We start from the raw sequence: 12559 nt of genomic DNA on the forward strand, positions 1-12559 counted from the left end.
AGGTCTGCATCTGACCAAGCTCGGTTGTTCAACGTCCCTGTTGGATCGTCTGGAAGCTGTTGGATCCATGTTTGGATTGTTTTTTACTTTTGGTGACTAGATGGTTTTCAAGCTAGAGACTTCTGTACTTAGGAAGTCATGTTCCAAAGAAAGAGGACACACAATGGAGACCGCTGTGCGTATATGGATTGCCTTCTAGTTATTGGGGCATGCAAAGTGACCTATTTGGGTATATAGGAAATGTAGTTTTTGTTTGTTTAAATATGATTAGCGGATGAAAATTTACAGTAAAAAAAGAAGTATAAATCTCGCCTCTGTGTCCTTAATAGAATTGAAAATTCTTGACACGTAAGCTAGAAAATGTTTCATCACAGCTTATGGTCCCACTGCCATTGGGGATCTGCCCATGTCTCTAACCCTCCTCACGGTTTGTTGAATGTGGCTTGTGCATGTGATAACTGGAGCTATGATATGGAATACCACCCGTCTACCCCTAATCACTGTGCAGAGTGTGACTGTACCTAGCCTTTATAAATACCCAAAGAGTCCTTTTTTATCCATCTGAATTATGGGAATAGAGAAAGATTTAGCAAAGTCAGCTACTACAATACAAAGGCTGGAGAGCCAGAGAACTAAGAAAAGATGTGGCGTTTTAAACTGAGCAGTCAAAAGTGTAGGGGAGAAGGACTTGTTAGACTATTTAAGAATGGATGCCCAAATGTAATGTCTGGCCATCCCCCCCACAATGAGGAGTCAACAACCAAAGGGATAAATACACTGAGCAAGTTTATACACTCACAAAATGATTTAGTCATGGTGGAATGTATATACTATACCCTTTGGCACTAAATGAAGAGTCCCTGACAAACGAAGAACAGTGAAGGTGATTAGTGTTCTTTTGAACGCAATCGGAGGGTGCGGTAAGCAGCAACTACATTTTTTTATTTTTTGCAGATTTCTCATATAGCTTAAACTTGGCCAAAGGCCATTTGAGCACTTTACAAGAGAACAAGATAATGATACTTTTCTTTTCGCACCTGGACAGTTAGTATTTGCCCAGAATCACAGGTTGTTAATTTGAGGCCGTTACACAAGCCTGGTTGCCCCGTTCTAAAGTGGCAGCTCTAGCCTCTACGCAACACCCATACCAAGGCATTCATGACAGAAAGCAAGCACTGTTAGAAAGAATGGAAGACTGGGTCTGTTTATGGTAAAATTGAAGGAGGTCCATCAAGAGAGAAAATATTTAATCTTTCAAGTTGAAGTGGATGGAGCTTTCCTATATACCTTCAATGGCAGAAAGAGGACATTTTTGGAATTTTCTGTGCATATGGATTTAAGTTAAAGGACTCTTTTTTGATACCCGAGTGGTTTTCATGGCTAGAGGCAGCTTACTGGTCTAGTCCTGGCTGTGAGTAAAAGGTTTTCTGTTGGGGAGGTGGCGCACAGACTGTGGAAACTGCCTCCCATATATACTGTGCGCCATTTTCCTGCATCATTCGGTGGTCCTCCTTCTCTCCATCTCTGAACTTTCGCATCACATACAATGACTGAACTGGTCAAGATCAAAGTTTTTTTCAATATGGCTAAAATTGCTTCAGCATTTTATAGATTGCCTTGTGCCCGGGGACAATTTTCTGAGGATACTTACCTTATCTAGTTGCTACTGTGGTGTGTTCTCTGCCATTTCTTACAAAACTGCCATCATGCCAACTCCTTCCATAGCTTTGTCTCAACTCTTTACAGAGCCTAGCTGCATTTGTCATTTTATACTGTAAAGCTCCTGTAAAGCGCTCTGATACCAGATGTCTCGGGTCTAATTTGTGCTTTATAAAACAAAACAAAACATTCATATTTGGCATGCAACACACTCCTATAATTCTCTTGCAAATGTATTTAGCCCTAGTGAGACATTATAGCGGATTTATCATCATCACCTTCAACTTATATCAGTTCAGTTGTTGACCAACGAGCGATGTGTGCAACTACCAAACAAGCAGTGGCAATGCCAATAGGTCTCACATCTGCGAGAGTTAGAACTATTGGTTTTGTAAACGACAATGTCTTTTACCTATGTGTTTTGAGGTGGAGTGGATGTATGTAGTGAGGAGTGTAATTATGTGGGTTGGATTGGAATGGTTAGTTGTGGAATTGTGTGGAGTGGAGTGGATTTGTGTAGTAGAATTATGTGGTATGGTGGATAGATAGGGATGAGAGTTTCACAAAAAAGATACGCAGGAAGACAGAGAGGGCAAGGTAGTTTGTGCATGAAGTGATGAAGGAACTCCAGACAGAGAAGCAGAAAGGTTCTATGAGAAAGAGAAAGAAGGGGAGAGCAGGCGAAAGAAGGATAAAGTGGGAGCGCCTGTGTACACAGAAGACCCCCAAGAAGAGGAGGAGAGTGTGAAATTGAGGGACGGGAACCTCGAAAAGTCACAGGAAAGAAACTGTGCCTGAAGACCTTAAATCAAACACATGAGAGGCGGAAAGAGTACATGAGAGAGCAAAAGACAGTACGAGATAGAGAGAGGGACTAGTTGCTCTTCCCAAAGAATCCTTTATAACCTCCAAGCAAGGCAGGTGTTTGAAGAGGCAATGACCATCCACCAGCTGACAGTAGGGCACAAAGGATGGGCACTGGACCGACATAGATTAAGACGGACTGGCGATAAACTATGGTAAAGTATAGAAAAATACGATTAGGAAAGCATAGGCTAAGGAAATGCATGGAGGAGGAAAAAAGATGGCACATGTGAGTAGAAGTCAAAGAAAAAAATCTAGGAGGCCTGACACGGGAAGGCATGTGAGGCATGTCAAAAGTGTTTGGTGGCGGGTTTTGGTCAGTGTTATAGTCTAGTGTGGCCAGAGCTGTAATATTCAGAGCTGGAACACAGAATATTGACCAAGATACGGCACTCTTGCGATCACTACAGGCATCAGCTGCCGATGAGCACAAATAGGAGGAGCCCAGCAAGCTACTCTCTCCGAAGCAGCAACAGAAAGGGGTATTTTCTGGGAAAGGGGTGGGTTTTATCAGTGATGAAAGGGAAGACCTACAAGGAGGAGTGGGCAAGAGACTGACGTAACATACAGTAAAAAGCACAGACCAGTTAATCACAAATAGGAAAAGTAGACCTGTGTTCACCAAGTATCAAAAGGATGCATGACCCTCAAAATTTCTGGCCTCCAATCAACTTTTTATTTCTAATTCGCTTACATGAAAACTTTTGTTTTCTTAATCAATTACACCATTATTGTTACAGACTGTTTAAAAAAACACCTTTTTATTGTATTATGAGAACATATTGTGAGTTAAAAAGGAAACCATTAGGTTGCAGTGAATGGGTGCATTCTCGTAATTTAAAAACAATTGATGGGAAAAGTTTAAAAATGCGTAATGAGGGGGCGTGGCCAAGATGGCGACCGGGACGGAGGTCTAACTGCGGAGCTCCTCGCCCTAATCCCCTGTAACCCCCCACAATAGCCCTGAATTCGCTGCTTTGACCCCCCCTGGCACTGCCCTCGACACAGCGCGGACCTGCGGCCCCGGAAAGCCGCCCACCCGCGAAGAATCGGCGATTGCTCGCTGACATCGCCGACCGGAGCCGGAGGGCGCCGAGATCGAGACCGGACGGAGCTCGGACTCGCTTCTGGGCCGCCCCACCTGACGGGGCCGCAACAGGGATCCCGGTCCCTCCTTCACCGCCTTCACCACCGGGGACCCCCGGGACACTGAGCGGCCGCCTGCGACGTGACAGCCCCCCGCGGCCGGAGTGACCTGAGGCCCGGGCGCATCCTAAATCCAGCCCCTGGTCTGGGCCTACAACCGGCGAGGAACCGACAAGGAACACTGAGGCGGCCGCCCGCTGCACTACCCACGTGAGTGACCTCCTCCAGCACTACGATCGGCGCTGAGCCACCGCCGCCCCTGAGCCCACGGGGTGCACCGAGACCCTGACTCTGCGCCCAGGGCAGACTGCGGCCCGGGCGCGCGCTAATCTGGGCCCCGGCTTGGGCCTGCGCTGCATCGCGCATCTACCGACAAGCACAGCCTCCTGTGTGGGCGCTAAAGTTGGGAACGTGCACGCGCTGCGGGCGCTTGGTGCGGCGCGGGCCCTTCCTTTGCTTGGGCGCCTGCTGCACAGTGACGCCCTCGTCGGAACGCTGACCTGAGGCCCCGGCTTGGGCCTGTGTGGCATTGCCACGAAAGAGACGTTCTCCGGGGGTCTGACGGGGACGTACCCGCCCTCACACCATCGCCTGGGGGATCTGGAGGCAAACCCAACCTGCAGGAGCCCTGACCCGGCCGAGCGAGGCCTACTGCGAGTGGCCCACAAGACAGCTGGGTGGCACGGCCACACCGCGGCGCACCGACCATACATTCAGAGGTGAGGAGAGGGGGACCTCGGGGGGCCTGATGATCGTGCCCCCGGCGGGAGGGAGACAGCTGCCTAGTCGCCTTTGACCCCCCCCTCGCCCACTGGGGACTGCTGAAGTGGAATAAGCTAACGACGAAGAGGCCTAGAGGGTGCCACGAAGACGCCTCACACACCCCTGCGGTTGGCCCCCGCGACGACGCCAGGCTCTGACCCACGCCGGTGCTCCCCTAGGGACCTATCGAAGCGTCGTCAGCCACACTTGCCGTGAGGTGACGGATGGGGCGGCGAGGGAGCCGGCTGCTGATTCTTCTTGGTGACGGGCGAAGGTGCGGACTGACCCGGGCTACCTGGACGATCGCAGCACAATGTCTAACACTACCCGCAGGGGGGTTTGACCGATCAATGAGCTCCTCATGAAGACATCCACAAAAAGCGAGAAGTCTCAAACACCTGCGTCGCCGTCGGCATCTGTGGTCACCCCCAACAAACCCTCTGAGGAAGCCCCCATCACAAAGTCGTTTTTAGAAAACCTGTTCAACACGCTACGTGATGATTTCCAAACTTTAAAAACAGGAGCTGGTGAGTGACCAGAGGGAACTGCGCCGAGACTTAGATGGACTGGGGGAAAGAGTGGCAGCGGTAGAAGACTCCAATCATGCACGCGGTGACCAACTGGAGCACCTTCAACAAGAGGTCCTCTGCCTCCGGGAACAACAGGTAGACCTCCAGGCTCAAACGGAGGACCTCGAAAACCGCTCCCGACGGAACAAGATACGGGTTCGGGGAGTACCATCGAAAACCAAAGGGAACAGCGTCACGATGTACCTCCAGGACCTTTTCCGTGAGATCCTCGGGGAGCCTGCTGATTTCCCCATCCGCATAGATCGGGCGCACCGAGTGGGACTGCCTCGCCGAGCCCCGGCGCCCCCTCCGGACATCCTGGCATTTCTCCCGGATTTTCCCCTGAAGGAAAGGATCCTTCGGGAAGCACGCAGGGCGCAACCCCTTCGCTTCCGAGACTGCCCTGTTGCACTTTACCAGGACTTATCAGCCATAACCCTGCAAAAGCGCAAAGACTTTAGAGTGGTCACCACATTCCTGAGAGACAAGGGGGTGCCATACTCCTGGGGCCACCCGTTCCGCATAATCTTCAAATGGGAGGGAACCTTGCACCAGCTCCGTTCGCTTCAGGACACCTGCACCTTACTGGGCCTCGAACTGCCTGACGACGCATCGGAGGAGCCCCCTTCCCCGGGATCCTCCCAACATATCGGGACGCAATTTTCTAGAGACGGATGGCAACAGGTGCGGAGACGTCGTACGCCTAAGACCCGCCTTCGCCCGGACCTGGGCACGATCGCCAAAGAACACACCGCGGCCATCGAAGCTGTGGTCAAAGACACCGCTATGAATCCCTGAATTTGCTCCTGCAGGGGGTCCAATCTCACAGCATGTTCTCGTAGTGGGGGGGTGGGGGAGGGGCGGGGGCCACATGGGTCGCCACTGCCACAGTCTCCTTTACCTTCTAAACCTACAGGCCTAAACTGACTCTGGATAGGCCTGGGACTATGACTTCTGTTTGGGGTCCTCAAGTTGGGGCTAGGGGGGGAAGGAGGGGGGGGGGGTTTGGGGTGTTGGTCTCAATATCACTGACACGGACTATTTTTCACATATGCCTACAGTTTGCCTTTTGGAAGTTTGGGGAGGTTTTTGGGGTTGGGGGAGGCTTCAAGGGTGGGAACCAGTGGACAGGGACCAGGAAGGGGGGTACTGTTGCGGATGAGGCGGGGAGGGGCACGAGGGCGGGGACCAGTATGCCAAGGGACGTCGACGAACTTTGGGTGTTAACTATTGCTTACTGTGTGACACAGCGGGATACGCTACTAAGCTTTGCCGCCATTGTGCTACGCCATGTTGACTGATACGCTTAAGGTATTGTCTCTTAACATAAAGGGCCTCAATAACCCGATAAAAAGAAGAGCTGTCATTTCATATCTAGAACACTCAGAGGCTGACATCTGCCTATTGCAGGAAACCTACCTCCTACCTAAAGACTGGCACAGGATGCGCTCCCGGACCTTTCCTCAACAATTCTTTTCTTCACTTCCATCTAAGAAAGCTGGGGTGGCCATTCTCGTCTCCCGGCGTTTCCGGGGCAGGGTGGGGGCCAAAACGGGAGAAATTAAGGGACGCCTCCTTCCATACAGGGAATAAGGCGCTGACAATTGGCTCTCTCTACGCTCCAAACACCGGCCAGGAATCATTCCTGAAAGCTGCCCTCTCTGAAACACTACAGTCACCTAACTCTCAGCTGCTCATCGGGGGGGACCTCAATTTAGTCATGGACACGAATAAGGATAGATCCGGGCACCGCTATGGGGACACGGGGGCGCTGTCTGCGGCGGGTGGGTCATGGCTGCGGGAGAGGGATCTGGTGGATCTCTGGAGGACGGTGCACCCCAACACAGCGCGCTTCACCTTCTACTCCCATGTACACCACACATACGCGCGTTTAGACCACTTCCTAGGCTCCTCAGACTTGGTCCCTCACATCACGGACGTTTCTATTGTCCCCGCGGCCCTCTCTGACCATGATGCGGTAGAGCTGACGCTCAGCGTGCCCAGGACACCGCGCGCCCGTGGTTCATGGCGGCTCAACGAACCCCTTTTGCAGCGGCCGGCCGTATTAAACAGCTCCATCAATGCATCTTGGACTATCTTGCTATTAATGATAACCCCGCAACCTCAGTGTCGGCTCTCTGGGGAGCCCTGAAGGCCGTGGTTAGAGGGGAACTGATCGCTATTGCGGCTGCTGACGCTAAGATCCGCAAGGAAAAAAGAGAAAACCTCACAGCACAAGTGGCTGAACTAGAGAGGGTTCATAGCCGCACCTGCGCTCCGAGAATTTGGCGTCAACTGAAAGCCGCTAGGGCTCAACTGGCCAGCCTTGATACTGACAGGGCGGAATTTGCCGCCCTTCAACTCCACCACACCTACTATGTGGGAGGCAACCGCACCGGGCGCCTTCTGGCTAGTACCCTAAAGGCCAAGTCTCAACGCTCGAAAATCACCACTCTCCTAGATGACTCTGGTGAGACCCTTACCGATGAGTCACGGGTTGCTGATGCCTTTCGCTCCTTCTACGCCTCCCTGTACAGCGAGGATAAGGTATCACCTGCTGCCATCGACGTGTACTTGAGCTCGGCGAACATCACGCCACTGTCCCAGACAAGCGCGGAAGCCTTAGAAGCTCCTATTCGCCTAGACGAGGTCCTGCCAGCCATCTCACGCTTGCGCCCGCTCAAATCACCTGGACCTGACGGATTTTCATCAGGCTTTTATAAGCTCTTCGGCCAGGTACTGGCTCCGGTACTCACGAGGTTATTTAATTCATTCGAGGGCCCGAGCTCCATACCCCCGGATATGCTGGCGGCAGAAATAGTGGTGTTACCCAAGCCGGGCAAACCTCCGACGCACTGCTCTGCATTCCGCCCCATCTCCTTACTTAATTTAGACTTGAAACTGTTCACGGGGGTATTGGCGGCCCGCCTGGGCCCTTGCTTACCGGGTAGCCTCGAACCAGATCAGTCGGGCTTTGTCCCAAACCGCCAATGCAGTGATAATACTAAACGGCTGCTGCACCTCGTGGACAAGACTCACTTCCAGAACTCGGACTCAGCGCTACTGGCCATCGACGCGGAGAAGGCGTTCCACCGAGTTGATTGGACCTATTTGCAGAAAGTCCTACAGCATTATCAGTTGGGCGACCGGTTCCAGGCCTGGATCGCAAGCTGCTACCACCGCCCTATGGCCCGAGTCCGGTTAGGCAGCCTCAAATCCAACCCCTTCGAGATACAACGAGGCACACGCCAGGGGTGCCCCCTTTCACCCCTCTTGTTCGCCCTGTACGTGGAACCCCTGGCGCAAAAAATTCGTGACAACCCTCGCATCAGAGGCGTTACCTTCGGCCGTGAACCCCACGTAGTGGGGCTTTACGTCGATGATATAATTGCCGCACTTGACCGCCCATCCCACTCTATTCCGGCTGGAGCACTTTGGAGCGGTTTCTGGCTTCAAAGTCAACCGTGGGAAATCCTTGATTTTGCCCTTGGGCAGCAATGCCCATCTTCACACCCCGTCGCCGAACTTCGGCTGCGACTTACAATCCTCTCGGCAGATCCCATATTTGGGAATCACTCTCACCTCCTCCACTGACTCGACGGTCACCCTTAACTATAAAACGCTCGCTTCCCAGATTCGAGCCGACCTTGCGCGATGGTGGAAACAACCCCTCTCCTTGTTGGGCCGCATAGCGGCGGTTAAAATGTCAGCAATACCTAAGATCCTGTATGTCTTCCAGATGCTCCCAGTATCACCGCCCCCTGGCGCGCTTGCTGACCTGCAGAACGCTTTCCACCAGTTCATTTGGGAAAAAAAGCGCGCGCGGCTGCATAAACAGGTGGCGTACAGAGGTGTTGACGAGGGGGGTCTCGGGATCCCCAACCTCTGCAATACTTTCAGGCCTCACAACTCCGCTACCTGGTGGAGTGGTACAGACCCGAGTCCGAAAAGAGGTGGCTCTTTCAGGATAGAGCAATGGCCCAGACGTCACTGTGGAAGATCCCATTCCTGGCCAGCCATCATAGGCCGCGATATCTCCTTCGCTCCCCCATCACACGTACTACTGTGAAAACTTGGGACATGGTGGCAATCAAAAGAGGCCTAACAACTTTCCCCTCCCCGCTCACTCCACTCTTCGACAATCCGGAATTCCCGCCGGGCACTGACCCTCTAGCCTTCCTACAGTGGCGCGATACAGGCTGCCGCTCGGCCGGCTACCTCTTTGATCTAAACGGTTTTCTCCCTCTCACCGATGTTGCGCAGGGATACGGCATCACCAGGCCCCACATGTTCCAATATTTTCAGCTCCGCCACTGGCTTATGGGTCCGGACTACGCCCCCCTAGTTAGTCGGCAAATGACGCCATTCGAAAAATGGCTGGTAACAAAAGACTCAGATAAACACCTTATTTCGGACCTTTATTAAATGCTATCCCCCATAGCCGGCTCAGGTAAAACAGCGGGACAGAAACGCTGGGAGGCAGAACTTGGCAGGGCACTGTCACCTAGGGAGTGGGGGTCTATATACTACAGGGCTGCACACATGACTCGCAATACTAGCGCCAGGGAGGCGGCGGTGAAATTGGCCATCTACTGGCACCTTACCCCGGCTAGGCTCCATCAAGGCAATCCACTCCGAAGCGCGCTGTGTTGGAGGGGCTGCGGTGAAAGGGGCACTCTGACCCATCTCCTGTGGGGCTGCCCCGCGCTGCAGACATATTGGAAGGCAGTGCTGGACGACATCGACTCCACCTTTGACACTGAAATCCCGCGCTTCCCGGCATACACAATCCTGGGGCTGCCCAACGCACTTACATTCCCTTTGAGATCTCCCCGCGGCAAACAGATGGGCATCGCCATGCAGGCTGCATCACAACATATCCTATCACTCTGGGGATCCACCACCGCACCCACCCACACCGGCTGGCTACATAAATTATGGTTCACTGTTGGCATGGAACGTATCCAAGCCACGCTCACACACACAGCTGATTCCTATCGGAAGGTCTGGCAACCGCTTCGGTCCCTCTTGTCCAGAGAATTTCACGAAATAACGTGCCCAAAATATCTCCGCATTCTACGGCTCACGGATCCGCCACGAGAGCCCCCATGAGTTTGAACACCCTGAAGCACACCGCTCTGAGCGTATCACCCCAGAAGTTACAAACGGCATACTGGTCGGGGAGGAGGGAGGGGGGGGAAAATCGCTGGGTAGAGGGTGGGGGCTTGGTTCTTCTTCTTCTTGTTTTGTTCAGTTGACTTTCATGCATGACATTCCTATCACGACATTGGCAGTACACCTCAGTGTTGGCATGTTTTACCTGCTTCTTCGACGACTCATAGAGAAGACGTGCCTGTCTGTCTCGCTCGCTGTCTATGCCTGCTACATATCTACTGTTTTGGTCTGCCTACTTTTCTTGCCTTTAAAACCAATAAAAACAAATTTGAAATTAAAAATGCGTAATGAGATTAAGATAACATGTCAATCTGTAACGTACACATTCAGCCCTTGGGGCATGTAGGCACTGAATAGGAACTGTTATTGTAGTCCAACTCAACTGTACTCATTTCATTTTATTGATCTATAATGATGAAGGATGGAGTGGACCTGCTGGGATTTGAACCAATGCTCAGGAGGGCATAAAGCACTGTGGCATGGATGCAGTAGCCCACTGACAAGCTAAATGGAGATAAAATAATAATTTAAAAAAATTATTAAGAATAAACATTATGTGGGGAGGTAGAAGTCAACCACCAATCCCACTCCTTGGTCCCCTACAGTCCTCCATAACCCCATAATTGAATAAGAGTAGTTTCTAGGAGCTACTTAAAAATACAACACACGTCTGTCAGAGGTTGAAATGTCCCGACCTACCCACATCTGAGTTACGTATTATTTTTGCTCAGACTCCACCATTCAGATGTAAGGTTTTATCCCACAAAACACAGACCTAAAAACAAAATCATTAACACACAACCATTAACACATTACTCTTAACCAAACCACTCTCCGCATCAGTCACATAACATCAGCCGGTTGTAAACTGTTACAAGCTCGTTTCAACACCGATGTGACTGCTAGGGTAAAGAATGCGTTGTGTCTGCCTTTGGGACAGTGTGTGCCTTTAAGAAGGGAGAGCGGTCACAGTGGGGAGCAGGAAATTGGAGTTACAGCATTTTATGTCCTACTCAGTGTGTGCTCCGCTCCCCTCCCCTCCCCCTCTCTGTAGTTTGCACTGAGTTGACTCGCTGACAATGGAGGGATGAAATGCATACACTTGGCAGAGGCCCAGGGAGGAGTGTCCTGTCTCTATTCGCAGAGCACACAGACGCTAGGCAGAACCCCACGTGGTCCTGCCTCATTAACAAAACAAGCAGCATGCAACCCAGCAGAACGAGACAGGGCTCTGAGTAGAGCTTTAATTTGCAAGACGTTGCTCTGAATATTTATTAAAACTGCGCTTGATGGACAACAGGGTAAATTCAGTCTCCGGGAGCAGTTGTGCTGCTCAAACAGGAGCTGCGCGCGCTGATCCAACAAAAGCCACGTGGGATTCAAAAGCATTTAATTAAAAAAAGTATGTTTACACATGCATACATGCAAGGATAAGACGTGATGCGGGGGAGTTGAGACGGCAAGCTGTGACCTGGGAGGGGTGGTGAGGGCAGGCAGACATAAACAGTAAACACAGCAGGTGGAAGGGGATGGCATCGCGAGAAGAGTCAAAAGAAAAAGCAGTGCGCCGCAACTAACTAAATGAACAGAAGTGAACTGATACATGTAAGAGGGTCAGTCTCCAGAGCGGGAACAAAACATTTAAAAGGCAGGACAAATGGAAAGCATTTACCAATGAAGCCAAAGGAATTTTAAAAGGCAGGCCAAGGTACAAATGAAAGCGATGGGCAGGGTTAAAGCCCACAGAAGTAGATACAAAATGTCGAGAGACAGCGCATGTGCTAGGCTCGACCTAAACAGCTGTGTCTTTAGTGCTTTCCCTGAAAGCTGGATGCTCACCATACAGCTCAGATGTTCAGAGATCTTGTTACACAGCCTGGTTGCCTGTTTTGGAAATGCTCTGGCTCCTACCATTGGCAGCCTTTTGTAAAGTCCATAAGTGATTTTAGAAAATATCAGTGCATTTTAAAACAATTTTGGGAAATTTGCTTCCGCTTGAGGGTCTATGTTCAACAATTCCCAGTATAAAAGTAGTTCAAACAAGCTCAAAATCAGGTCTCAAAATTCTTACCTGCAGGATTTTGATCTGTGCACTGAGATGACATTAAGGAAGTCGGAAATGCGAGGAAAGAGTCAGATGTCTGAATTGGGGTCCCATACTGGCAAAAAAGTGTAGAGTTTTTAGACATTTTCACAAAATAGAAAAAGAAAGTTAAAAGATTTTAGCTTTAAAAATTTGAACAAAACATTATTTACATTTTGAATTTTGGGGAGCTAAATTCATTTAGTGGTCTTCAGGCCTCGTGATATCTATTTCAAAAAGGTCACCTTGAAGCAGGCATATATATTGTACATAAAATCACAGATGTAGGTCTCATGAACTG

The 12559-nt window shown here is 50.9% G+C and overlaps 1 protein-coding gene across 1 annotated transcript in view; it reads right to left on the reverse strand.

The window, feature by feature from the left end:
• TCTN1 (tectonic family member 1) overlaps positions 1–12559 on the reverse strand; it is a 242824-nt gene that overhangs the window by 205828 nt on the left and 24437 nt on the right. Inside the window, exon 5 of the mRNA XM_078667480.1 lies at positions 12247–12334. Coding sequence (XP_078523606.1) covers positions 12247–12334 — 88 coding nt within the window. The remainder of the gene's footprint in view (positions 1–12246; positions 12335–12559) is intronic.

Source organism: Lissotriton helveticus, chromosome 11, assembly GCF_964261635.1.
Source record: "Lissotriton helveticus chromosome 11, aLisHel1.1, whole genome shotgun sequence".
Lineage (NCBI taxonomy): Eukaryota > Metazoa > Chordata > Amphibia > Caudata > Salamandridae > Lissotriton > Lissotriton helveticus.